General features: G+C 34.3%; 1 protein-coding gene across 5 annotated transcripts in view; it reads right to left on the bottom strand.

Annotated features, from left to right (window-relative positions):
* Positions 1-376: 376 nt before the first annotated feature.
* LOC106664959 (zinc finger protein 530) overlaps positions 377-27,968 on the bottom strand; it is a 28,267-nt gene continuing 675 nt past the window's right edge. The window contains exons 1-3 of one of the 5 annotated variants that reach the window (XM_014391070.2): positions 5,310-5,328; positions 5,178-5,225; positions 377-2,377 (exon numbers count right to left, since the gene is read on the bottom strand). In XM_014391070.2, coding sequence (XP_014246556.1) covers positions 1,031-2,293 — 1,263 coding nt within the window. In that variant the 5' untranslated portion in view covers positions 2,294-2,377; positions 5,178-5,225; positions 5,310-5,328 and the 3' untranslated portion in view covers positions 377-1,030. Of the gene's footprint in view, positions 2,378-5,167; positions 5,226-5,309; positions 5,329-6,402; positions 6,422-27,968 lie in introns of those variants that run through there. The other 4 variants (XM_014391071.2, XM_014391072.2, XM_024225791.1 and 1 more) reach the window with 4 other exon arrangements.

Below are 27,968 nucleotides of genomic sequence, written 5' to 3'. Positions count from 1 at the left end.
ACGCTTTCTCTATTTTACTGGAACGAGTTTTCTAGATAAATAAAATCAATATTCAGAAGCTTATAGGGGGCAGTCGAAATCAATGGGAATGAATAGGGATGCATTTTTCTATTCGATAATCAATAAAAACAAAAGAAAACAAAAGAAAAAGAAGAAGCAATTTTAAAATATTACACTGTACAAACATTCACACTTTTCACCAATAAATAAAGAATTCCATTCGCACGAGAACACTCTAGTAAAAAAATATATATTACGAAATTACATCAACTTAATATTAATAATTTATATACATATTTGGTCATAAATAAAACGAGCAGCAATTGTTTAATTGATTGGATAGTTTTCATATATATTAATATAATTTGGTTCATTGTTATAGTGGACTCGACTGTTTGTAATTGATCAAATGACTCGTTGTTCATTATACTTCAATGCATAAAAACAATAATAAAAAAATAAATATAATTATATCTGACGGTCTATAAAGACCACGCAATTTGCTGTATTAATCTAAAAAAACAGATAAATAACAATTTTACATAAAATATAAATTAAACCCCTGAGGACCCTTGTGATCATTTTGAATCTCATTTCTTCCACACTCAATGGACATAAAAAATACAAAAATCAATGACAAAAGTTGTTCTTAATTTGGTCACAAGTGAAAAATTTCTTTTTCAAACACTTATCACATATAACGCGATGTAAAGGTACAATCGTTGTTGTTTTTGAGAGATCTTGCTATATACATACAGTTGGTTAGATAAATCTCTCTTTACCTATACTTTATAGCAACGTTTTTTTTCTGCATATTTTCAAAGAGACTCATCTATTTAATTATGTTAGGATTTTAATATATATATATCTGAAAATCTAATATTTGTCAGTGTCACATGACTATTTATTCACATACTGATTTTTAATGGGGTGGTTATTTTAAACCGACAAAATACTTTGATCAAAGAACATAATTTTCCTGTATGAATAAGTCCGCTTGTATAAAGATGACAAACGTGTGATATGAAAATCAGTCTCTACCGATTCTTTTGTGTATCTGAGCGTGTTTGATGAGATGAGCCTTCTGCCTGAATGCTTTTCCGCACACTTCACACCTAAAGGGTTTTTCTCCCGTGTGAGTTCTCATATGGACTTTAATATTGCTTTTATTGAGAAACCCTCGGTTGCAGATGGTGCATCGGTGAACTGGTTTTTCTTTACCTAAAGAAGGCTCAGAGTAGACGACTGTACTTGTGGCAGGAACGGATTTAGATTTGGTTTTACTTTTGCTCTTCTTGCTCGGTGTCGTTGTGTGCGGATAGCCGACCTGGAGCTCAGGAGAAGGCCGCGTCGAGCTATGGACGGGGTTATACCGTACCAGGTCAGACGTGGAGACGACGTGGCCCGGTGGAGAATGAGCCAGATAGGGGGTCGAAGAGGATGGAGAAGGACAGTCGGATGTGACCAGACCGGAGTAGAGTTCGCCTTTCGGAGGGCCGTTTTGCAGCCGGCTCTGGAGCAACGGCATGTAGGAGGAAGGGTCTCTTTTTGACTGCTGATAAAGCACGTTGGGGGGCGAGTTGACCCCAAACTGAGATGTGGTCACAAACTCTTGCAGGTTCTCGCCTGACATTTTCCCGTTCGCGGGTGAACTCTGTGAACAGGCCGTGTCGATGAGTGCGTCAATCCAAGAATCTCGAGACGCCTCGCCGTTGCTGCTGTTCTGCGGATTCGGCGCTATCGCCGATCCAATGAGGACGGCTATGTCCTCGATGTCCGGAGCGAGGAGGTTGTTGTAGTCGACGTTCACCTCCGACTTGATGTTGTCCAGCGAACAGTCCATCGTGGAGGACGAGACCACTTGGTCCGTGTAGTACATGTTCTGGTTTGCTGCTTCCGAGCTGTTGTTATTGGTCTCCACCCGAGGCGGTGAAGGAGCCGAGGCGATTGTGTGATAATGATGACCGGATATACCGTTTATGCTGAGATGGCCTGTATATCCGGTGAACGGGGGTAACGGTTTCAATTCGGCCAAGTTGTTGTTCGGTTCCGAAGGCTGGCTCGATGACATGAGGAGGTCGAACTCGTCCAAAGGGCTCTTGGAGTCATCGTCGTCGTCGTCGGGGACCGAGTTGCCCCCTCCTCCACCGCTCGAGAGCATCAGTTTCTGAGATCCGCCCTCTATCAGAAGCTGGTGGTGATTGTGGTGATGGTGATGATCTCCGTTGCTCCAGTTTGTCATTAGGCTATCAACCGGGAGGCCGAGGACGTCCGAGTCGCCCGGAAATTTCATTTTCCAGTGAGTCGGCCAGGACTCGTCGTTCTCGTCTCCAGGACGGCCCTCAGGAAGGCGCCATCTCGCTCCCCACCCTCGGACCTAAAACAAGAAACTATTAATAAATTATCTGTCTTCATGGACAATTTTATTTTATATTCCCTTTAAATCTGGCATTAGATTTAATTCAAACATTATAAAAAGAACTTCAATAAATACTATATTTTAAAATCGTCCTTAAAATTAAACTCAATCACTTAAAATCTCATTATTTAGAGTTTCATCCTATTTATAACGTTTATGTATTTATTTATTTTAATATTTTTTTCTTTCTTTTTACTTCTAGTACAAGATTAATGATCCAAAAAATTTGAAATTTCGAAACTTCTTCGCCAAAAATATCCAATAGCAAAAATATTCAATATTTTCACAAGTTATTTTCACGGTTACGGTATAACAAACGTCTAATTTATGACTTGATAAATAAATGAAGGATGGCGAGTAAGATATGGGAGAAAGGAAGGCGCTCGTAAGAAAAACCAGCAAAACAGATCTGTATTTTGTTGTGCATCTTCGACTCCGTTCAACCGAATCGAGATCACCTCCCTATGCTATTTACAAACATCGCATAAAACAGATCGAATTTATTTGTTATTATTATTAGCACAATTGGTAATTATTAGCACTATATTTTAATACGCAGCGCGTACAGTCAAGTCGAAATTAAGACATTTTTAATCATTTTTCTTATTGTGGTTATTACCGATTTTCAAGGTTTCACTTCGCGCAGATCCTAGTTTTATCAGCGGTTGATGTACAAGCTAGGTTCATCAGAAGCAACGATTACCTCAGATGGTTTGGCTTTCGGACTTTCTCTTGAGAAAGTTCAAATTCACGATGTTTAAATTTTTCCATAAATCAACAGACTTAACGGTTAGTCATGCATCCCCAGCACGTTGGAGAAAATTAATCTGGCTCATCCCAGGACAGCTTAAAAATGAGAGATAGTTTCCAGGCGAACTGTAGGTAAAAGAATCCAAATAAGAATTATAAATTGTTGTTTCTTTTTAGTTCATTTATAATCTAAATCGTCCTTGAGTTTTGTAATATATTTTATGTAGTAAAACGATTAACTTTATGTAACATTTTCTATGTTAGTATACAAATTAATAGCCTCCTTGAAGTACATTAAAAAAAGTTTTAAAAACTTTCTGGTTTTATGATTCTTTATTTACAAACTCTAAAACTAGGTCGATCTGAAAACTATAATCTTTTGTAGGACAAGCAAAATAAAGCAAATAATGGGGCTCAATAATATTTATGAGGTTATTCTTTGGATATAACCAAATGTAGGGCTCAAAACAATAATTATCCGAGGATATATATTATTTCTATATTATATGCTTCTTTTCATGGTTTGTTAGATAGTGTGGCCCACAAACTCAGAACCCGAATTCTTGAATATTGTCCGATCCACACTCAATCATGCTTAGTCTCGTCTTCCTGCTCTAATTACCAATAGAAGCAGAAGCTCGACGAACTTTCGTCTGAATATTTTGTGCTTAAATTGTTCATTAAATTACACAGTTGCTGTTTCGTTTGATCTGAATCGGTGAGGTATGTAGCAAAAAGTACTAACTATGGCCGAGACCGCATTCGAGCTTTGATAGGGGGCGAGCTAAATGACAGGAAGTAGACAGATAACGATTTGAGGCCAGGTTATCTCTGCTCTACTCAAAGTTAACCGGTTCGAAATAAGCTCAGACGTTCATCTTTTTTTCAACTTTTTTACCAAAATATTAATTAATATTTTTCATTAGGAATCAATTTTCATTCGTAAAAAATATCGTGCGGAACTTTTACACTTCATCTGTGTTTGACTGCGGTTTGTCCAATGTTCTAGTTCTTTTAGAAAACTTCCAAACACGAGTGACGTCCCGGGAGCAGAAACATGACATTTTCCGCGCTTTCGACACTGTCCCATTCGTCAAATAAAATGGGGAGAAAGCATGAAAATCAGCCGGTGGGGGTATCTTCGCTAGAAAGCGCACCGGCTTCACCTGCATCCTCATTTTCACCGATACGCCCGTCAAAAAGGCGGCAATTTCTGGGAAACATTTCACGGAAACGGTATCACACTTGGAAATATCAGACTGAACGGGGTGGACGCTATAATCAAGACTCATTACTATTCCACGCGTGATAGCGGACTGAATTTTCAAAATTCTTTTTAAACTTTATTTCATTTTAAATAAATTTTCCCCTGTACCTTTTACTTATTATTTCTGTGTTTAAATGACAATTCAAAATTTAATCTTAGCTACATAAAAAAAATTCTTTTTTAAATATTTTATAGAATGGCTGATGATTTATCACTTGAAAGATAATCTATCAAATTAGCTGCAGGATCGTAAAAATAAACTCAACAAAATATTAAAAAAGGCTTATTTTTAATTCATAAATTTACCTATTGAAGCCTAAAGACCGTTGAGAAAATAATTATTGCTCAATTGACAGGCGATACCGAGGCCGTGCAATGCTCCCACACTGCCTCGCTAAGTTCTTCCTATCTTGTGCGATAACTCCCAGATTGATTGTTTTTTATGAGAATTTTCACCGGCACAATAACAAAAATTTTTAGTCCGAGCTGATTAAAAAATCTGGGAGAAAACATTTCCGATACGAAAGGTCTTCAATAACTTTACTCGCTGTTTCGATTTTTTTAAGGATAAAAAATAAAATTTGAATCAATCAAACTTCCAACAAAGCAATAAAGTTTAAGTTTTTAACCTGCATAAACATTCCGCCTTAGTTTTTTCTACAGTAATTCATCTTTTATAACTGTTTTTACACTAATACAATGCATACATTACCAGTAAAAAGTAAACTAACCATAACTTACTTTCTGGCTATGTTTTGAAACTGGGGCTGACGATAATAATGTTCTTACCTGCAACATAAAACCAAAAAGATGAATTAGTAATGTTTCTGCATTATTAAAAACCAAAAATACATTTTGTATTTTGATATTAACAGTTTATAACTTAGTTTTTGATTATTTAAACCTAAAACGTGTATGTACGGGTTTTTCTAGTACTGCAGGACTTTTTTAAAATCTTCATTTTTCGTTCTTTGACACCGATTTTGGTCTTCTTCGCAAAAATTACAAATTAAGAGAATAAAACTGAAGAGAAGAGGCAGGAGCCCCCAAAACCGATATCAAAATAAGGAAAAGAAAAACTGAAAAACAGACAGGACTGTGGTTCTCAAAAAAATCCCTACAAACATGTGATCAATCCCATATATAAAAAGCAACGAGATATAAAATGAAAATGTTTATAATTTGGTCTTTTTAGTCATTTTAGGCCAGCTATCATTGGTGTTTAAGTACGTCAGACTCTTTTTCGAATTGCGCTTTTTGGTGGTGGTTCTGTGATTTCGACCTGTTTATATCCCTGACGGATATGATATAACGAAATCAAACAAACACGTAATGGTCAGTTTTTTATGTGGAATACCCTGAAGATGAACTCAATAAAAATCGAAACGTTGACACGATAAAGAAAATGTTTTTCCTAAACCTACGTCACACCAGACCGCATCTCACGATCTACAAATAATCATTAAATAACGGTCACTAAACACCACACATATTTTTATGTCGAATTAAGAATATGAGAAAATGACTAAACACGTCTGAAAGGCTTGACAGCGAGGATGACGAAGATGATCCGAAACAAATGTTGGTTCATCACCAAAGAGACCCAAAAACAGTCACAGTACAAAATATAATTTGTATAAAATTCTCAATGATTGTGAAAGAAAAATTGATAGCTAGAAATAATTAATCGAAACCAGCTGGGGCATACGGGCCAGGGACATGTGCCAAACATATTAAACTTCATTTCAGCAAGATTATTTATTTTAACTTTTTTATTTTTTTAAGTTTTAAAATCAAGGGTAAATTACAATAAAAAAATAATAATATAATAATAGTAATAATGATATAAATAATATTAAATTACAAATATTTATTACAATAAATATATATTTGTTAGGTATATATTATATTTATTAATATTAAATAATAAATATAATAATGATAATATAAATATAGAATAACTAACCTTTTAAGTTTAATTTAGTAACTTAAAGTTAACTTGTAAGGCACGGTACTCTTTCTAGTAGCGCACCTGAAAGTGTTGGTTTATTACGGATTAGAAATCTCCTTGAGATGATCCACTTTGTTTCCACCTCGATCCGAGGCAAGCACAAAAGATTCCATTTAAAACTACGATACCGGTCAAGACTCACTTTCGCCTCCGATAGCTCAGCTTTTAAAGCTTTTAAGCTTGGCTTCATTTTACTTTTACTCCCGCTGGGAAGACGCCCACAACAGCCGAACGTAGAGGCAATGTTGCCAACATGGAGGAACCGTTAGCCCATGTCCCAGATACCCAGTTCCAACTCATTCAGCTGTCCGTTCCAGAAACAGGGCCAAAACCCCTAGCTATACGGGCTTTTATTTATCACAAGTTTGCTATTATTTGTACTGATAATGGAAATCACATTTTAAAAACTGTCACAAGATTTCCCGAGCTTTATTTTTAATTATGAACATTTCAATCCTGTCCGTAACTTAAGCGTCAAATATGTTCGGCAAATATAAGAAATTATTAATAGGTGACCAATTGTTCAATAAAAAGATAAACACAGTAATCTTCCTAACCAATAAAAAACAAGGTTGTACCTCGTGAATTAGGATTCGGAACGTGTGCGGCCCACAACTAGCGTGTTCAATCCATAACGGTTAGGAATATTTTCGCTGCTCTGTAATAATCACGTTTCGTTTATTCGAGAGCGGGCTGAAAGAAAGCTAAAAACCAATATTATACGGTATTGAGCAACTTTCACTGTATCTTCATACAATGCCATTATTATTTTTCTCTTCTTGTCCGTCACGCAGTTTTTGATAACAATTATTTCAACTGTCTTACGATTTGGTTCGGTTAATTTCGATTTATCATTTCATATAGACCTATTTGGCAATTGGAAATCCTTTCATTGTATGACTATAAATTTAATGTTTCTTATAGTAAGATAGTAAAATAGAACTTAAGTAAAGTTGGTCAAAATAGTTTTTCGTTTTATAATGTTACAAGATTATCTCTGTAATCTAGGCAATCGCTATTGAGTTTTTTTACCGGTTAAGTTTTTCATTTGCAATTGCAAGAGATTGATTTTGTAAGGTCCAAATTAATCATCCAGGTGGACAAAAATGAAGACGTAACCTCCCACTATTAAAAGTAGAAAGTTTTGGCTCTTAAGTCCCTATCAAATTCTTCGAACGGTGACAGAACTTATTCTGGAGAAAACGGGCCGATGACTTGGCCAAAGGGTTGGTAATAAAAATAACAGGCTTACACCGTTAGGGAGGAAAGAATTTTTCATTTATTACTTGTCTGTTGGATAATAAAAAGCTGATATTTTCTGTGGTTTGGTTGTTTCCGATCATTCAGAGAGAAATGAATTAAATTCAACGCTTTGTTTATAATACTCGCGTATTTTTCAATTGGCCTTTCTTACATAGGAAGTAAATTTAATTATATTTAAAGAATTACACAGAAAAAATAAGGGAGAGAGAGAGAGAAGAGAGAGAGAAGAGAGAGAGAAGAGAGAGAAGAGAGAGATAGAAGAGAGAGAGAGAGAGAGTGAGAGAGAGAGAGAGAGAGAGAGAGAAGAGGAAGAGAGAGAGAGAGAGAGAGGGCGAGGAGAGGGAAAAAGAGAAAAGAGGGAGGAGAGAGAGTGAGGGAGAGGAGAGAGAAAAAAGAGAGGGAGGAAGAGAGAGAGACAGAATACTTTATTACGAGGGTCGCCTAAGAATAGCAATGTCACAGAAATGTTTATCCTTACTTATCTGCCACTTGAATTAATAAAGATTTATCGTTAACATACAATGGAACAAATCACATAATAAAAACGTAAAAAATTGAAATAGTAGTCGCAATAAATAATTTAGAGAAAAACACTAATAATAAAAGAATTCCTTGTCTTAAGCGAACATGATCATAATATGTGAACATAAAAGTGGGGAGAAGACGAAAAAAAGCTTTCTTTTGTAGCAAAAGGATAAATAATAATATTGTTGGAATGTTGTCTCTGTTTGCATGGTGATGAGGTGCTGGTACGGGGGGGGGTAAAAGAAGTAAGGGAGGCGGATTTGCGGATTGGCAAGAGAATTTGTTGATAAGATTTGTGGCTCGAAGTAGGAAGTATCATTCAAATGAGGAGGTTTTATGACGAGGAACGAGAATAGGTCATTGGGAAACGAGCGGGTGTTAACAGAGTGAATAGAAAATTTGAATTGCAGTATCTGGAAAATATAGTGAGGTCGACTGAAGTTTATGGATTGGTAAAGGAAGCAGTATACGAAATACTTCCTACGGGATAATTACACTAATTTTGTTTGGCTGTCAGTGATTGTCAGGGTTATTAGCAGGGTAAGGAATTATACAAAGCCAAGAACGCTCGAACCACGCGTTTCATCACCTCGCAGAGCTCAAAAAGACATTTTCAAAGTGAATTTTTGAAAAACAGAAAAAAATCAAAGGGTCGAAACGTCACACGTCCAACTTCTGTCCGTGTCGGAATGACGGGGACTATGGATAATGGTAATTTTGCCACGTGCCCGTGGAAACAGAAACTCCGGAATCCGCTCTTTCCAAAATGGGTCATTTACACGGCGAAACTATTATCGGTACGAAGAAAGGTGAAAGTAATTGGAATACTTGGACCGGGTGGCTAACTGTCTAGCTGAAAACCGTTGAAAGTAAATTTACTCCCCGAAATTTAAATCCTACAGGTACTTTCACGTTTTCGGCGATTAACCCTGGGAAAATAACGGTCCTGCTCGATTAAGATCGTTCTATTATGAGCAGTACGAATAGCACAAGTGCTTTATAATTATCGGACACTTAACGAAAGAAGCTTACAATTATTTAGACAAATGTACAATTATCTCTGTCACCACACTGTCAGCTTGAACATCTAGCATTCCAAAATACCTTATGTTATTTAACAAATGTTTTAACAGAAAAATAAAAATCAAATGGCCAGGTTTTAACAGTAATTGACCCGTAACGATTGACATTTCATATTTTACGATGTCATAGAAACTTCAAAGCTGCTTTAGAAGTTGTTTGTAAGGCGATAAAGATATTTTGAAAAAAGACCATTAGAACTGGTTTCAGTTTTAGTAGTTATCTTTACTCAGAAAATACATTTACCACTGAATAGACATTTTATTACGTTTACTTTGTTCTTTTTTGAATAGTCAAAACTTGTAGAATGTATCAGAATTAAATCTTTTATGGCCGTGTCAAAATATTTGCAGGGTAGTTTTTTTGACAATCTTGGCTGTTAGAATGGCGAAGGAATGCCGTTGAGCAAGCTAGTGCCTTCAGTCAATATTGTGCAATAAATATTTTATACCAAAATCAAATGCCGAAAGGATTAGGTTACAGCTATTCATTAAAAAATAAATAAATAAATAAATAAATTTGAAACTGAATTTTCCGTTCACTTAATACTTTTAGGTTCTCGACTTTAAACCTCTTTGAGATAACGACTTATCTGTCGCACTTGGCCAAGACACAAGAATAAAGAATGAATGGTAAACGGTTTTGCTTAAAGGAACAGGTTTGTCTCGGGGAAAAGTTTTAAAAACTTGGAAAGCTTAAAAATAAGTAGTGGACTATCTATGAAAGAAATTTTTTGAAATTGTAATTCTGTATATTTATTTTTTTCTTATTTACTCGTACCCTTTCGTTATCCTGCTTTATTTATTACGGCCTTTCAGACTGAGATGTTTTTAAATAATTTATGAGCCCCCTTTATTCTTTCATCTCTCACTTTATATTCTGTTTTTCTCGTTTTAACTTTATTTTTTTCTCCCCATTTATTTTCTCTTAGCCTCTTTTCTTTTATAGTCTCATATCCTGTTCGTCTTTGTTCAATACTCTCTATATCTACCTATCTCTCTCCCTCTCTTGTAAGAGAGGTCGTTCGCGACATAAATTTGCGAGATTTTTTAAATAAATCGATATATTCCCTCATTCTTTTTTCCCTCTCTCTCTTTACTTTCCATTATTTCTCTCCCCACCCTCTCTCATATTCTCTCAATCTCTTCTTGTTTAACTCTTATGTTCCCTTCTCTTCTTTTTTTACTATCTCACGCTGCCTCTCTGCCCGTATTTCTCTCTCTCTCACACCCTCTCTCGATGGCTTCCTTTCTCTCTCTGTCTCCATTATCACTCCCAAGATTTCTTTACATACGTTTTCATTTTCCGCTATTTCTCTTCCCATCTTATATTCTCTCTAGCCCTCCTTTTTATTTATTTTTCCAGTTCTTTCTCTCACTCTCTGTCTCTCTCTATCTCCGTTATTACTACGAAATTGTGTGCAAATACCTTTTTATTCTCCGCTATTTCTCTCTCCAACTCGTATTCTTTCTAGCTCACATTTTTATTTTATACATTTTTAGTTTTCCCTCCTCTCCCCATCTCTCTCACCCTTTCTTTCCTTCTCTCTCACTCTCTCTCTCTCTCTCTCTTTCTTTCTCTCCGTCGTTACTACCAAATTTTTTATATACTTTTAATTCTTTCTCACTTTCATATTATCTCGTGCTCTTGTTTTTATTCTTTACATTTTTATTCTTTACATTTCTAGTTTTCCCCTCCTTTCTTTCCCTCCCTCTGTTACCCTCGTTCTCTCTTTCTTAATCTACGTCATTCGTACCAACTTTTTTTACATACGTTTTTATTTTCTTATATTTCTCTCCCCGTCTCCTGTTCTCTTTAGCCCTCGTTTTTATGTTTTAAATGTCTAGTTCTCCCCCTCCCTCCATCCTCTCTCTCTCTCTCTCTGTCTCTCTCTCTCTCTTTCTCTCTCTCTCTCTCTCTCTCTCTCTCTTTCATATATATGACCAAAATTCTACATTCACATCTTATTCTTTGATGTGAAGAAGATATGAAATAGATAGTGCTATCAAAATTCTCCTAAATTTTTACTATTTAACTTTCTTACTTATTTTAACTATTAAATTTGTCCATTTCGTTAACAATTAGAACTATTTTTAAGTAAATATATGTGTTTATAAGTGTTTACTTCTTGGACAGTAGGACGTAAAAGTAGTAACCGAACAGGTTGTTTTCTTAAAAAAACAATGTACCCTTTATGTCCGGTCCAACAGGTACAACTCTCCAAAAGGGCTAGGAAATTCAAAATAAACTTGTAGCGAGCACGTGTATTATAGATTCAGGTGATAGCCGTGTTAGGTGAAAGCTGATATGCAAATGACCTGTTCGCCGTCATTAATAGAAACAGTTGCATTGTAATGCCGACAGTCTGAACCGGCCTCTGTGGCTTTAATCGAGCAGGACGAGCCTAGACGGTCCGACGTCTGGTACCGTCCTTGGAAACCGTTCGAGATTACCCACACTGACCAAATAACGGAGAAAGATTTCTATCTCTGAGTAGTACGCTGCTTTTTTCCCCGTCCGATCTCTAAAGTTGTTAGCATAACAACGACGTTTAACATTTTGGGCATTTGAGGAACAGGGTTGATGACCAGCTCCCTACTGAGCCGAGTTGATGTCAAAACCAGAAATTAGAGACACTAGGAGAAATTATTAGTGCAATAAAATTTAAATATTTCAATAATTGCAGTGGAAGATTGTTACTGGGACATATCAAGCATAGCGGTGTATCTTCCACGTCTATCTCGAATCAGCTGAAAGTGCTGAAGACTTTTTTTCAATTATGTTTGGACTTGTGGTTAAAAAAAAGTAGTCTCGAACTGTTGTGTGTCTGAAAGTCTACATAGATACATTCAATTTTTGTCAAGAGTCTGTCTTGTTGAAGTAGTTCAGATGAAAATCTGAATGGATCAATTTCATCGCCACTTCTTTCAAATTTTATTTTGTTTGATTGTAGTTTCAAGACATAGTACTTGTTATTATATTCTCATTGATTTATGCACCATTAGGGAAGTTTTCCGAGAAAAACAAAATCTACCAGCGTACGACCTTTTGGAAAAAGGAGTTTTGTTCTTAAGTATAGATTTTGGTTGATTTTGGTGATTATCGTTTCGAAAAATGCGTTAATTACACTACAGCCAAGGCGTCCGAAACGTCGGTTCTGTACTGTTGAACATTATTACTGATGTACCGGTTTCTGATCGGCCGGGTCATTATCACAGCAGGCCAAACCGGTATACTGTTAGATGTTTATGTTGAAGTAGCCGTGGCCGTATGTTTCGCCCGACGCAACCCAGAGAGCTGTTTGAATTTCAAAAAGCGCACTCTCATCTGGGTCGTTCCTATTTGAAATTTAATTTACCAATTGCCCTGGGTCAGCCGGCTTTGGACTATTATGTACTATTAAAAGACGTGCTTTATATTTAATCAAATACGACTCGGGTTATAATAAATGGAGAAAATCGACGACAATCAGTTTTCGTGTTCAACCCTGTTTTTTGTCAGCAAATAATTTTTCACAAAACGTTCCTTGGTTAAATGAAAATATGCGTATTTATATTTTAGTTTTTCAATATTAAAAATATAAAAAAAATTAAGAAGTTTATTTGGATTTCTGGTTCCGCTGACCAATTAATAGCGACTATTTCACATTGATCATTCTGAAAACTGGATCCAATTAGTTAAAATAAAATTTCTGTTTTTTTGTTAAATTAATAGAAACATACTGTTTACCCATATAACAAATTTTTGGCATAAAGACGGTTTTAATTTATTTTATTTTACTTTTTTTTAACTGAAGAACTGTTGGAGGATAACGAAGCAAGTTTGAAAAGTATTCTTCTAAGGGAGCCCACAGCACTAAGGGAAAATGGACCAGAAACATGTTGAAACCTCTGCTCTCCAATCAATTCCTTTCAGTGTATTAAACCCAAATTTTCCCTTTAATTGTTGAAATAAATTAATGACTTATAAGAAACATAAATACATGTATTACACAATTAGACAGAAAGCATTTTGACAGCTGTACTTAATTCCTGCCACATACCTGCGTACTGACACACATATGAGCAGGTTTTTCTTTAAAGCCTAACATAAATCTTTCCAACCCTGTTCTTCTTAGACTTTTTAAACAAATACAGTAAATTTTCACGGTCATTTTTGAGGATTGTACTTCTTGATTGGTGCCTGTCGACAGTGAACTCCTGACAGAACAACACCTTTACAAAGCAAGTTATTTTAAATCGAATCTAGTCATATCAAGTCCTGGGAAAAAGTCAATGTGGCGTTTTCCTACTATTAAATAAAATGGGGAATGGCAAAGCTTCAGGATCGGAAGAAATTAATTTCCTTGGGGGTTTAAGTAGATCATCATTGTCTACGTGGAATCCGACTATTTCTAGCAAATAATGCTCCCATACAATTGTAGGTGCTGAATGATTTTTACAATAAAATGGTATCAACAGTCATCGATTTTCTTAATAGTTGCAAGATCATGACGGACACCACTGAACAAATAATACATCAACCAATAGATATGTCTAATAGGTTAGCAAATGGCAGTTGGTAGATTAGTTTTAAAAAAAAGGTGCGGTTATTCGTGCTTGGTTGAAATTTCAATTTGACCTAGGACGTGCAATCATGGTAATTATGGCACGCTGCATTCATCCAAGCCACTATCAGCCATAAAGCCATCAACTTCATGAAGAACATCAAAGATATGAACGAGAATAAAATAATTGTCTTCTAAAAGAACCATATATATTTGGTATCAACTTGCGCCAACATATCCACGGTTTTAAGGTGGTTTAATCAACCACACTGTTGATGTGCACGAGACGACACAGCAATAAGGTACATACTGCTATGGAAAATGGGCAATAAACTCTTATTCTACCATGGTCAAAAATAATCAATGGTATCATTTCAAAAAATTTGAAAAGCCGAAGGTCGTGGATTCGAATCCCGGTCGTGACACTAACTTTTTCATTTCAACCAAGACCTGACGTAAAGAGATTAATTAATTGAAAGAAGTAATTTGGTCAATCAAACCTCTGATTCAAAAAATTTGGAGACGCTCTGCAGACCCAGGATTGTCCAAACTTTCAATAGCCAAAGCTTAGTACTAGTGATGACTGGAGAGTTGTATACAGGGAGTAAAACTACGTTTTCTTAGAAAATGATCAGTAGTATAATAAGCATTATAATTAATTAATTCCTAGTACAATGCTAACCAGGCTGTGAGCAGCTGATGGTCATAAGAGAGCTGATTATATTCTCAGTAATGTACATTTCGTGAGATTTCCTCTTGGGAAATGCAATAGCCCTGTAGTTTGTTCGGTTACATTCTGGAATACTAGCTTTGGTTGTGTCCTTCATTGGTTGTTCAGGATTATAAACAGAGTGAGGCACCATTCCTTACACCAACCAATTCTTTGCATCAACCAACACAGCGACGAAACTGGAGTACACTTTTTACAAAATCTGAACATTCCAAACAAAAAGTTCATTCGATACCACTGGGTTCATTACACTTGAGATGTTGGCGATGAATCGGCCAAGCTTTCCTTTTCTGTGGAAGAAAAATCAATTTTCCCGACGACTTCATGAAGTTTCACATCCGTCCCGAGTAATTTTTACGCACGCTGTTTTTTTTTCCGGGAAAGATGAAGATTTCCGTTTGAATTTGTTGAAAGAATAGAAATATTTGACAGGAGTGCGGGAGACCTGTCTTCCATTCTTTCACGGTCGGCCGTCTGGGTGACCTCCTTCTTCCGACCCACTACCATGGACCCGTGATCCCCAGCCAGGACGACTTTGTACCAACCGTGGCAGCACGTGTTTCTCGGTGAAAAGTTCGTTAAAACTGTAAAAATGTAGGCATAACAATGGAAATTATCCGAGTCATGTACATCAAGTACTTGCAAGAACAGATTGGAAAAATAAATTACACACTGAGATAAAACAAATAGAAAAAACTAATACAAATTAAAAACAATTAAACAATTAAATATATATGATTCTATTGGTAATGTAGGAAATATATTTTTCCCTTTTTCTGGAAGCTGGAATAACTTTCATTCAATGCATTCCTGTTTTATTTTTTCTTATCTGTCTTGTCGTTGTTTGTTATCAACAGAAAAACGCATGTTTTTTCTTGTACAGAGTCAATAATTTTTAAATTTCTAAACAAAAGAACGTAGTTTTATAAAGAAAAAATCTTATAGCAATATTCCGTTTAATTCGATCGGATAACAGTCTTTCATTATGAACAAGAAAAATCTGGTCGACCATCCTAGGCCCAGCGAGAGGAGACGGACCAACAAGTCGAACCCACACGTGTTCCAGTCTGTTCGACATACTTTTAAAATAATTCTTTACTTTAAAATAACGTTATCATTTAATGTATTAGACGTGGTTAAACATTAAACTAATAGGAAACAAGTATTTAATTTTTTAAAGGTTAGCCAAAAAAGGGTAAATTTTATCACGATCATCATAATATCAAATTTTCTACTATTTCTAAATGTTAAATTGTTAAAAAAATATCAAGGCAAGTAAGAAAAATGTGGAATTTTCTTCTCGATATTTTTCTTTAATTTTTTTACTCTTTGATACCTTTGACGTATAAATAATAATAAACGGAGGCGTTAATAAATTCTTCATAGCCTTGATGATTTCCTTGCTAATTGTTTTTATGCGTATTCTAAAAAGTAAACAAAAAGGATAAAAAATTAAAATCCAAGGGCGTCGATGGATTCCTACGGTTTAGGTGTAGACACGGCGCTCATCCCTGTAAGGTCCCGGGTTCGAATACTGAGGCCTTGCATTCGAACCCGGCATACTTACAAGTGGCCTTTTTTCAAAAACACCGGCACCCAGAGAGTTCATATTATAACCTCGTAGTTGAAATACCATCGTTTGAAACATTAAAAAAAAAATTAATTAAATTAAAGTCAAATCCAGTATGGTTACTTTTGACATCTTTTCAGGCATTTCCCACCTTTAGTTTTCATTTTAATAAATAAATACCAGTTGGTAATGCAAAAAGATTTTAGTATTCATAGAGAAACATTTGCCATTAATTTACTCATTAAGAAAGAAAAAGCGACAAATTGCAAAAATACAAAATCAGAGGATAACAATTTGGTATGAAATATATATTTTTAGACCACCATTGTATATAATATTGCCATAAAGATATTGCACGGTTTATTTTTTAACAGTTAATTCATTCTTGGTGGATTGTTTTTGGCCTTTTTTTCGTACAAAAGTCGTGGATTAAAGTTTAATTTATCAAATAGAGAGAGATTTTAAAATTTTGCGTATTAAACTTTACAACGAGTTTTCAGTTTGTTGAAAGGTACAGAGAAGAAAATTTTCTTTTCCTCGAGCAAAAAAAGAGGGTAGCTTATATCTTGCTTATAATAATGTCAAATTTTGTACTATTTCGAAACGTGAAATTGTTAAAAAAATAGTCAAGTACGGAAAATATGGAAATTTCTTCTTGACATTTGTCTTTGATTTTTGTTGACGTCCTACCAAAGAGTGGCTAGAGCCGGAATGAATTTTGTCGTTCCGTTTCATTTTCCGGAACACTTCTTCTAAATTTAGACTAATTTAATTGTTCCGTTTACCCACCGGGATTATGACCGAGGTCCCCCGGAGGTTTTGGGAGTCTTGGCCGAAAAAAGAAAAAAAGAGGCGATCCGCCGCGTGGAAGGGGGAACCTCCGGGAGTACAGTTATACCGGGAGACCTAGATACCTACATTCCCTACAGCCCATTGTCTGTCTGTTTCAACCCACTCTTACCTCTTCTGTATACAACACCGAATCCCCCTCTCACGTCTCAAAAAAATAGTGTCCTCCATTATAACAAAAAAAGGAGATTTTCACGTATTTTCATCTTGATGTCAAAACCCGGGAAATCAATGTTTCAATGAAAAGACTTATGGAATAAACTAATCCAAGGGGAAAATCGATGTTAATATTCTGGCTGCATATGCAGAAATACCATCAACCCCCATTAAAAAAAGTTGAAATTGATAAACATCAAGTTAGGTATGCAAAAATCGGTCATGTCCTTTCTGTTCGAGTTTGATTTTTCTGGCTTGTCGTTCGTATTAAACAAATTAAACTCGTGTTAGATTGAAAATTTCGAAAAGTAGCGAACTAGCAACACAAATTTAAAAGTTATAAATCTAAAAGAACAACGCCGAAAGGGTGAGCTCTTATGTTGACCTATAATGGAACAACTGCTCCGTTAATTATTTCTAATCGGGGTTTATTCCGCGAAAATTCTAAACAAAAGGAAGACATTTGGGAAGAAATTAGATAACATGCAGATTAACATCCGGGAAGAGTTCCTGTGTCGAATTTAACTGCGGGGAGCCCTGCAGATGTTCCGGGGTCCACCTGTTCCATGAGGTCTTCGACCTAATTTGGGATTTCTTTTCTGACCTCTCGGACCAACAGGTTCGACTTTATTGTTTATAGTGAAAGATGAGTTTTGTAATGAGTACAATATTGAAAACGACAAAACACCTAGTATTTAGACAGCTTGGTACTTGTTGAAATTTCGACTTTTCCCCCATTCTTAATAATAGACTAATCATGATTTTATTCTTATCTTTTTATTTTGTATTTAATTAAGAACTTCACTAATACTGCAACTTATTTTATCCAAACTCTTACCAAAACGCAACTTTTATTTATCAAAAATATAAAATATACTCTGTTCTTTCTCATATGAAAACATTTGTGAGTAATTTAGGGTCTGTTTCTGTAAGTAAATTAAACTTTTTTAAAAAAACGTATCACTTGAAAGAAATTTATGTAAATCTCAGCGCAAAAAATTGCTCAATAGATGCTAAAGGTTTTGAGATATCTATGTCTTAAGAAGGATTGAAACGGCCTATCCGATAAATTTTTCATCTTCGAATCCTATTATAATATTTTTGGTAAATAACAACTCTTTTTATGTCAAATGTCAAGTATTTTGTATCTAGCACGCGTTTCGAATTGTTTCCATCTTCAGTAGTCAGTTTATTTTGGTGCTTCACCCTGCTTATAACCCTGACAACCACGTTATAGCAGAATTTAAAAAAAATCCAAAATTGGCCCGATAGAAGCCAAAGGTGTTGAGATATGTCTTAATAAATATTAAAACGCCCTATCCAATAAATTTATCATCTTCGAATCCTTAAAATTTTGGTAAATAACGAATCTTTTAAATGTCAAATATCAAGTATTTTGTAACTACCACGAATTTTGAATTGTTTCCATCTTCACTAGTCGGTTTATTTCGGTGCTTCACCCGGTTTATAACCCTGACTACCACATTATAACAGAATTACAGAAAAAAATTCAAAATTGGCCTAGTAGAAGCCAAAGGATTTGAGAAATGTAAATTCTAATAAAGATTAAAACGGCCAATCCAATACATTTTTCATCTTCCAATCCTGTTAATATTTTTTGTTAAATTACAACCCTTTTTTTAATCTCAAATGTAAAGTCTCCGATAGGTTTCGGATTATTATCATCTTCGCTGATCAGTTTATTTCGGTACCTCACCCTACTTTAACCCTGACAACCAGGTTATAAGAGAATTTCAGATAGTATCCAAAATTGGCCTAGTAGAAGCCAATGGATTTCAGAAATGTAAATTCTAATAAAGATTAAAACGGCCAATCCAATAAATTTTTCATCTTCCAATCCTGCTAATATTTTTTGTTAAACAACAACTCTTTTTTAATGTCAAATGTAAAGTACATTTCGAATTGTTATATCTTCGTTGGCCAGTTTATTTCGGTGCCTCATCCTGACAATCACGTTATAGCAGAATTAGAAAAGAGAAAACAAAGAACATGAAATTGTGAGATTTTTCTATGGTGACCATCATCGCTGGACACAAAGAAGATGGCAAAATGCCGAAACTCGTCTGACAGACCAAAACAGCGAGGATAGGCGGACGAAAAAGAGCGTAAAATGACCAAGCTATGGTTTTTTACTTTCAGTCTTAAAAACACACAAACAAATCATTACACCTTTTGCAATTTCACTCAGAAAGGGGAATAAACAACCTTAGAGGGAAACTATTTAATTTTTCGATTTCTGTAGGACTAACAGTGGACTACTATTTTGAGTTTATTGTGCTAATCTATAAAAATCTACGCAATAACTAAAGTTTTTTCTTAGACTCAAGATCATCCTCTGAACAAAGGATCACAAGGGACAAACTTATCGGATGAATTTCACCGAGTTGCTTTTTTTGGGCGGGATACCCGGTTGTATTTTAATTTCTCCCGAAGAACGGCTGCTTCGGCTCTGACTGTTCCGAGTTCGGCGTAAAGATTAAAAAACGGACTTGCATAAGCTTACGGGTGAGTGACTCACTGGTTTGTTGGCCGGGAGTCCTTGCGCAAGGAGGCACTCCTACTATAAACAGCCGATTCGAAACCGTTAATAATAATAAACGCCCATTGAGGAAATTGTTTAAAAAAAGGGATGGAGATTGTACAAAAATAATTTGTATAAGTAGAGGTTTTTAAATAAATAATCGATACAAAGAATGACCTGCAATATGAAGCATGCACTATTATACACTTTAATTATTTAAATATTTGACAATAAACGAATATTACAATAAAAAGTGGCGACATATCAAGAAAATCTTGCATTCTGATAGATTTTTATCAATTCGTCACAGAAAAATTCTTAATCACCTAAGAACCGTTTTGACAGTTATAAACGCGCCTAAAAGGACACATTGAGAAAGAATCCTTCTTGTTTTTTCTCATGCCATTTAAATATTTGTAAATGGTAGAAAATATTTTTGTTTTAATGTTGGAACACCGTTTTTCAAAATGTACTCTGAAATCCAAGGGGTCTGTCAAGATGGTGAAATGGATAAAAGCGGGATTCCAATAAATCCTCAGCCTCTTTTATAAAAGGCTAGTCGTCAATCCTTTGAAACTTTGATTGTCTGTTAAATTTATGCTTTGATATAAATTCTCTACGTTGTTTTCAAAAGGAACGTCTATGAAATAAGTTTAAATAATTTACAAAAAGAAAACAGTGGAACGGCAGGGTTAAGTATTCTTAATTAAAAAACCCGTAATTCGTGGCCAAACAACATTATTTATATACATAAAAAGACAATCTCATACAGCCGTTTTTCATGTGGTCAAAAATGACTAATTTCCATTATAACCTCTTGTAAACAAAAGATTATTGATGGATAATTCTTCCTTTCTAATAAGTAAATAATTCCTGACATACAACCTTAACTTCTAACATTAACCACTTTACAAAACCTTTTCCAAGTTAATCTTAAAAAAAAAAAATCCAGGAGCTATGCCGGGATTCGAACAGCATGGCAGATTCAAATCTGAATTAATGTTTATTTATAATACTTTACGATTTTAGATGGCTTAAAGTAAAATTTATTTCTTGTTACAAATAAACTTTTTTTTAAGAAACTGTATGGAAGAAACTTTGATTTTTGAAATTTTTGAATATTTTTAAAGATAAGATTCTTATTGCTATTTTCATCTTTAAAGACAAACATAGAACTTTTGACCAATGAAGTTAAAAACAAATATTTTGGTGGCTAATACAATTACCGAGGTCCGACTTAATGGAAAATTACTTTTAGATTTTTTGTTTGTTTTAAAGCAAATTACTTGCTACAGTCACCAGAAATAGAAGCAAAACAGGTTCGAAAATATGTTGTTGATAAGGGTTGTTTGTCAGTAGTTCGGCCGTGAGGGTTGCCCGGCGCTTCGGGCGTTGCAAACAAATGTCAAATTGTAGGTTTTCGACCTTGTCGGATATCAAAGTAAATACGAATCCGACTTGTAAACATTCGATTTAGATTGGCTCTATTGATAACAGTTGTTAACATCAAGTTGTGATCATTTATCCATAGGATTCTGTGTAGTGCAAATTATTATTTTTATTATTTTAGTGCATTATTTTTCTGATTTATCTTGTCAGGGATTGAAGCGTGTGAACGATACGAAAATAACAAAAACAAGATTAGACAAGAATAAATGAAAAATAATTTCGGACTTGAATAAATTACCATTGAATAGGAATTTGAGTTAGTTTTGTTTTTAACTGTATACGGGTTTAGCTTGGTCTCGCTTCCCTAATTTTCTAGGCAATCTATTGAAATTGTTACTCATTGATACGAAGCTAAAAGGATGAAATTATTACAGAACTGAAAACAATGTAAAAAACATTAATTCATGAGTATACAAGCTAAGGTAATGATAAAAATTTTAATGAATATATTATTACTTTTGTTAAATATGAAAATAAAAATAAAATTATTTCCAAAACACATCCCATGTCCATGATATCCTACAGACAAATTTCATCCAAAAGAAACTAATTTTGCATATTTAACTAGGATTTTTTGTGCAAGCCAACTGGGATTGTTCCAATAATGCCCCCAAACCTAAGGATACAATACGATTATTTAATTTAGAGCAAGGCTGCTGTTTTCTACAAAGTGAATTAGGAAAAATTGTGAACTATTAGAAATAAAATAAAAACTAGGAGAACTTCGGACTTTGTGAACATTGTTTAAGACTAACAAACGGTGAAGTAGTCGTCTTTGATAATAAGCCGGCGTACGTTTTTATAACAGCTGTAAATACATTGAAAAATGAGTATGTATCTTGTTTCCTGTTTTACGTGAAAAACGGGTTTTAGGAGAATAAACTCGATTCTTGTGTATGTAACTGTCTTGAGAGGCTGAAATCGTTTCACCAACATCTATTATTTAATTGTGTATTGTGCAATATAATTAAAATTCCATAAACAAAATCAGTACGTGATATTTAATATTTATAAATATACAAAAGTGTATATTTTTACAAGTCAGCTGATTTTTTAATGTACTCTTAATTGTATTGTAGAATAAATAATTAAATATCAACGACGTATCCCGCTCTCTCACACTCTCTCTCTCTCTCTCTCTCTCTCTCTCTCTCTCTCTCTCTCTCTCTCTCTCTCTCTCTCTCTCTCTCTCTCTTTCTTCCTCTGAATCCCTATGTTCTACAAATTAAGTAATTTTAATGTAATAGAAAAGATGACGTACTGATTATTTATAGAGTTTTAATTATATTGGTCAACAATAAACAATTAAATATCAACGGCATATCTTGCACTTTCTCTCTCTCACTCTCTCTCTCTCTCTCTCTCTCTCTCTCTCTCTCTCTCTCTCTCTCCCTCCCTCTCTGAATTCCTATTTTTCCAAATAAAGCCAATAAAAGAAATAAAAAATGTCATTGCGCACTTTTTTAACCTTTACTAAAACATTGAGATCTGCCAGACCCTTGCTATTTGGTTTTAAAACGTGTTTCGGCTATTCGCTATCTTCAGCGATGGGCCTTTGCCTGCGCCGCTACATGCTTATAACCCGGACAATCACTAAATGGGGAAAAGCCGTACTCACAGTCTCACGGTTATCATTTTGGGATATTTCTTGTTATTGTTTTTGTCTTTAAGACGAGTTTCAGCTGTTCGTTATCTTCAGAGGTGGGCTTTTGACGGTGCCCTTCCCCTCCTCGCTTATAACCCTGATAACCACTGCATAGCGAAATGCTGTAATGCACAGATACACATTTGTTTCACAAATCCATACCCAAAAATGTCACATTTATAATTTTGAAACTTTTTTATTGAGGTCTACATGTCCTCTTTACTTTGGACTTTAAGACGAGTTTTGGCTATTAATTTAGTTTTGGTCTTTTGTCGGTGCCTCTCCCTGCTTATAACCCTGAGAATTACCGAAAATTGCTTAATGCCATTACTCCTTCGACACGCACATTTAATTTGGACTCTCATTCGTTCTACAAATCAATAAATCAGTTAATGTCTTTTTATAGTACACTAACGATCTAGAAGATATTACGAAAACAAAAAGAAGATTTATTTTTGTAAAAGGTTACTACGAGTTAAGCACTAAAAAATTTACTTTTGCTTGAAAACTATAAATAATCGAGATTTTTAAATTTATTTTTAGCACGATGGGTATGGGAAAATTCATAGAATGTTCATTCATGTTTTTTCTTTTTGGTCTACAAACAGGAAAATTTATCAGTCTACTATGGTCTCTTTGGTATTAAACAATTAAAAATCAAATATTTTAGAATTTCTATTTTTAGGGGAATTTTTCTAGATTGCTTATGTATTGGGGAGTCATTTCCTTTAATTGGAGGTTTGAGGCGAATTTTTTTCCGAGGCTCGTTCGCCCATCAAAAACGCCATCTCTCGGAATCTAAATAGGTTTTTATTGTCTGGGCTCGCTGGAGCATTTCCCTAGACTTACGTTTTACTTTTATGCTCCGATTCCCCTGCGAAACGAGGGTAAAACGCCTCCTGAGATACACTCGCGAAGGAGGGAGATGCCCACTTAGCCACTGGATCCTCGCGCCCCCCAACCTCCATCTATCTCCGTTCGAATGGAGGCCGCCGTTCTAGTTTCGATGAAAGTACACGGTGGGAGAAAGAAGAGGTTCAACTCGTCATGGGAGAAAGAAAAAAAGAGAAAGTTTTCTCTGAAGTAAAGAACCCCAAAGGTTTAGAGAGAAAAAGATCCGTGCCGCAGGAGAATTATTCATTTCAGTTTTCAATATCAAAAGACTTCGGACATTTTAAACAATTCACTTCTTCACAATAACTTCTTAAAACATTTAATAAAATTCAACCAAAACCTATACAAATCTAAGAATATAAAGCAACACCTACTTGACACGAAAATCTTCAACTTCTAAAGAAACCTAATTCTTGCTCTATGAAATGGACTACTGTACGACATAGGAAAATACGAAATTTACATTTTTTTTAAACTGATGGAAATTCGGGCGTTTGGTCCATGAGCCTCCCGAAAAACCTCCATTTGGTGGATTTTTTATGGGCATTTTCCACATTCCTCAATTTGTGAATAATGGACTCCTTGGTCCTTCAATGGACATTTTTTCCTCAGCCTGAAATCTTGCCTAACCGAAATTCCTTGCAAATGCTCAAAAAGCTGAGATACAATTGTGCAAAGCTAAAAACAAGCAACATCAAAATTACCTTTGCCATTATAGCGTGCTAATATAACTCTCATAACGTTTTATAAGCCAATTTTATCGAAAACAAATAATCAATCATTAGCTACTGTTGTTAAATCGTAGAAAAGGACAAAAAGCAAAAACGTTCAACCTAAAATTATGGATGAGACAGATAGATAAATAGTTCTTGAATAATATTTATTTAATAATATTATTCTACGAAATACTTTTATATTTACATTTATTTATATCTTGTATATTAATTTATTTTAGTTTTAAATTAATATGTTGAATAATATTTCTTTATTAATATTATTCTAAGAAATACTATTATATTTACATTTATTTATAATAGCTTGTATATTCTTTTTTTTTAGTTTTAAATTAATATGACATATTATAACAAAGAGTTGTTCAACACAATTGATCAGTTGTACCATTAGAAATTTTTTATTAGAAAGTGTTGATTTTTTAAGAATGTAAAACTTTCTTTCTTTTTTTTTGCGTGAGGTTCTGATTCAGTTTTGCCTGTATTTTAATAAACGAAATTGACGTAGCTTTTTGAGCCTCTTAAAAATAAATACTTATAAATGAGTGATAAAATATGACAAAATATATTTAGAAAATTTTTCTTGAACTCTGCCACTACTCGCTATTTTGATATTTAAAATGAATATAGGCTTTTACCCGTTCTAGAAATACGTGGTTTTTTTTGTCGGTCCCTGTTCCTGCTTATATCCCTGACAACCCCTGAAGAGAGATTTCGTCTTGAGTTCTGTCAGCCCTCGCTATTTTTGCTTGTAAGGCGTGTTTCGGATCTCGGCCGTTCATCGAACACGGCTTTTTGTAGGTGCCTCTCTCAGCTTATAACCCTGGCAAACACTGAAAGTGACAAAATGCCATAATGCACAGACGCACTTTTGTAATTTAAAAAAAATTCTTCTTCACGAAGTAGATATTTTGGTCTTCAGGACGAGTTTCGGCTCTTCGCCATCTTCAGTGGTAAGCTTATGTCGGTGCCTCTTCCTGCTTATATCCTTACAGCAATAGAATGGCAAAACGCCGTAATGCACAGATATACTTTTATAATTTTGGGATATGTCTTCTTCAGGTCTACCAGTCCTCGCTATTATGGGCTTTAAGACGAATTTCGGCTATTCACTTTTTATCAGGTGCGAGTTTTTGGTCGATGCCTCTCCCTGCTTAAACTTTACTAAATGACGAAATCCCGTAACGCACAGGCAAAGGAGATGATAATTTTGACTCTAAAATATTTTACGGATCAATAAAATTTAATTAGTATATTTTATAGCACACTAACAGTTCAGAATAGACTTTGACGTGTCATTTGATGATACCTTAAAAATCTTCTTTGTCTGACAATAAAATTCTCAAGATTTCTTGGAGTTATGTCAAAACGATGGGAAAATTCATAGGATGAAGTTTGGCTTGATGTGTAAGAACTTTTGTTTGTTTTTGACATTTTGGATGTTGTTGTACATCCAATCCTGTGCCTAATTTTGATGGTACAAGACAAAACATTGTTAAAGGAAAATTTTATTTTATAAACAACGAGGGTAAAAAATTTCACATATCAACCCTGTAAACACTGAAAGGGAATTTTTCATTATTTTTTTTAATTTTAAAATAATTTAATGACTTTTTGATACCATGCAAAATATCGTAACTAATTCTTCTTTGTCGCACCACGAGAACTCCGTGGAAGAATCGTGGCTCAAGTAGGTCACTGGGGAGGAAAACGGAGGAATTTTTTTCTCCCCTTTTTGATGGTAGCGGAGTGGCTTTCGAATCAGTCGAGAAGAGGGGGTTGCATCCAAACTTTGTCTCAAAAAAATCCCCTTCGGCACATCGGCAAACAGATACACACACAAAAGAAATTCAAGAAAAAACTCTTAAAAATAAGGGAAAATGATTTATCCCATTATCACGTAATTTCGAAGATTAATAACTGCTATAAATAATTTAAAATTTTAACGATACTACAGATATAACAATTATAAACTAAATTAAATTGCTACAAAAAAATTTATTGCAACAACAATAATAATAATTAAACTATAATACTAAAAATTTAAATATTGCATTTTTTTGATAATTGATTTGGATATTTAAAATATTTATATATATTCAAATAATTTATTGTATCAATCATAAAGGGCAACGGCATTTATTATCGGGTCAGATCGAGAGTTAGCTACTGGCAGGGACTGGTCATTGTGAAAGAGGGTTCATTGGAAATATCAACCTTCCTCAGCGAAAATAATTAAACTATCGTATTTGGACAAATGATCAACGTTGTAATTTTCCAACCGGTCATGACTGCAATTTTAGGGGAAAATTGGATGTAAAAAATATAAAATTTTATATTTTCTCTTCAAATTGATAACTTGAATAAAGTAAGATTGCAGGAAATAAATGATACTTACCGACAAACGATAAATATTGTATTATAAATTTTGATGTGCTAAGTATAAACAAATCACTATAAAGTAGAAAAAAAGCTCATTCTAAGCCCTATAAGTTTTAAGTTAAAAAATAAAGATAAGCCGTATAAGTTTTAACAATGTACTATAAATACTATGTATTAACTGGAATTTACGTGTACCTAATAATTGAAAATTGAATCTCGTCATGAATTAATTATTAATTATGGGGAGGATGTAAAGTAGGTAGTTTTTAGATTGAATTGGCCAGTTAAAAAGAAATTAAATTAATTTCAAAAAAGAAAATATTTTATCATATCTTTATGGATTTTATGCTATCCTACTATCCGGAAAATAAAGAAAAACCGGTGTAAAACCTTAAAAAAATTAATGTGCACCAAAATACTCATATTTAAATTACAAAAAAAATCACATGATTTTTTCAAAACTTTCTAAATCCCATAAACTTCCGAATTTCAGATATTCAATTAAAATTTTCAATACATAGAATCACTATATTCAAATATTTACTAAAATAACAATATTATCATTATGCGAAATTGAGATTTTGATACTCAAAGTAAAACAAGGTAGTAAAATTGGTTTCCTATAAGGATTTTTAAATGCCTATAGTTTTTTAAATTTATAAGAACTTAATTATGAAATTTGACGGAATCATGGTCACCCTGAACCTTACCAGCAGAACAAATAACTATTTTAAAATGTTTAATTTTTCCTGAAATATAATATATACAAAAAGAAGAACTTCCTAATTCACAACCGGTATCTTAAGTGAAGATTTTTTGCGTTTCATTGAAAAAAAAAAAATCAGTCATTTGCCTTGACTCCTGCCTCGGAAGATTTTGATCAAAAGTATATACGTACTAAATAAAGTGTTTACTAAAGATATTGTGTATCTGTAAATTCTCAAAGAAGGTTTTTTGATTGTAAGTTTTCAAGTTATTATGGTACGTTTTTGAATGATCTTTGATTGTTGTGATGGTAGTCTGAATTGTTTGCGGTAATTTAGTCAGTATTGTAATTTAAGCTAAGTCTTGTTCTTTTAAAAAGGAATCTTTTTATGCTTTGGGAAAATCTAGTTTGCAAGATTTCGCATCGTTTGTGAAAAAATTGTTTAGCAACGGG

This window comes from Cimex lectularius, unplaced genomic scaffold (genome assembly GCF_000648675.2).
Source record: "Cimex lectularius strain Harlan isolate CLEC.00 unplaced genomic scaffold, Clec_2.1 scaffold137, whole genome shotgun sequence".
NCBI classification, from domain to species: domain Eukaryota; kingdom Metazoa; phylum Arthropoda; class Insecta; order Hemiptera; family Cimicidae; genus Cimex; species Cimex lectularius.
The sequence above is the reverse complement of the archived record's forward strand: the minus strand, read 5'-3'. Positions and strand labels throughout refer to the sequence as shown.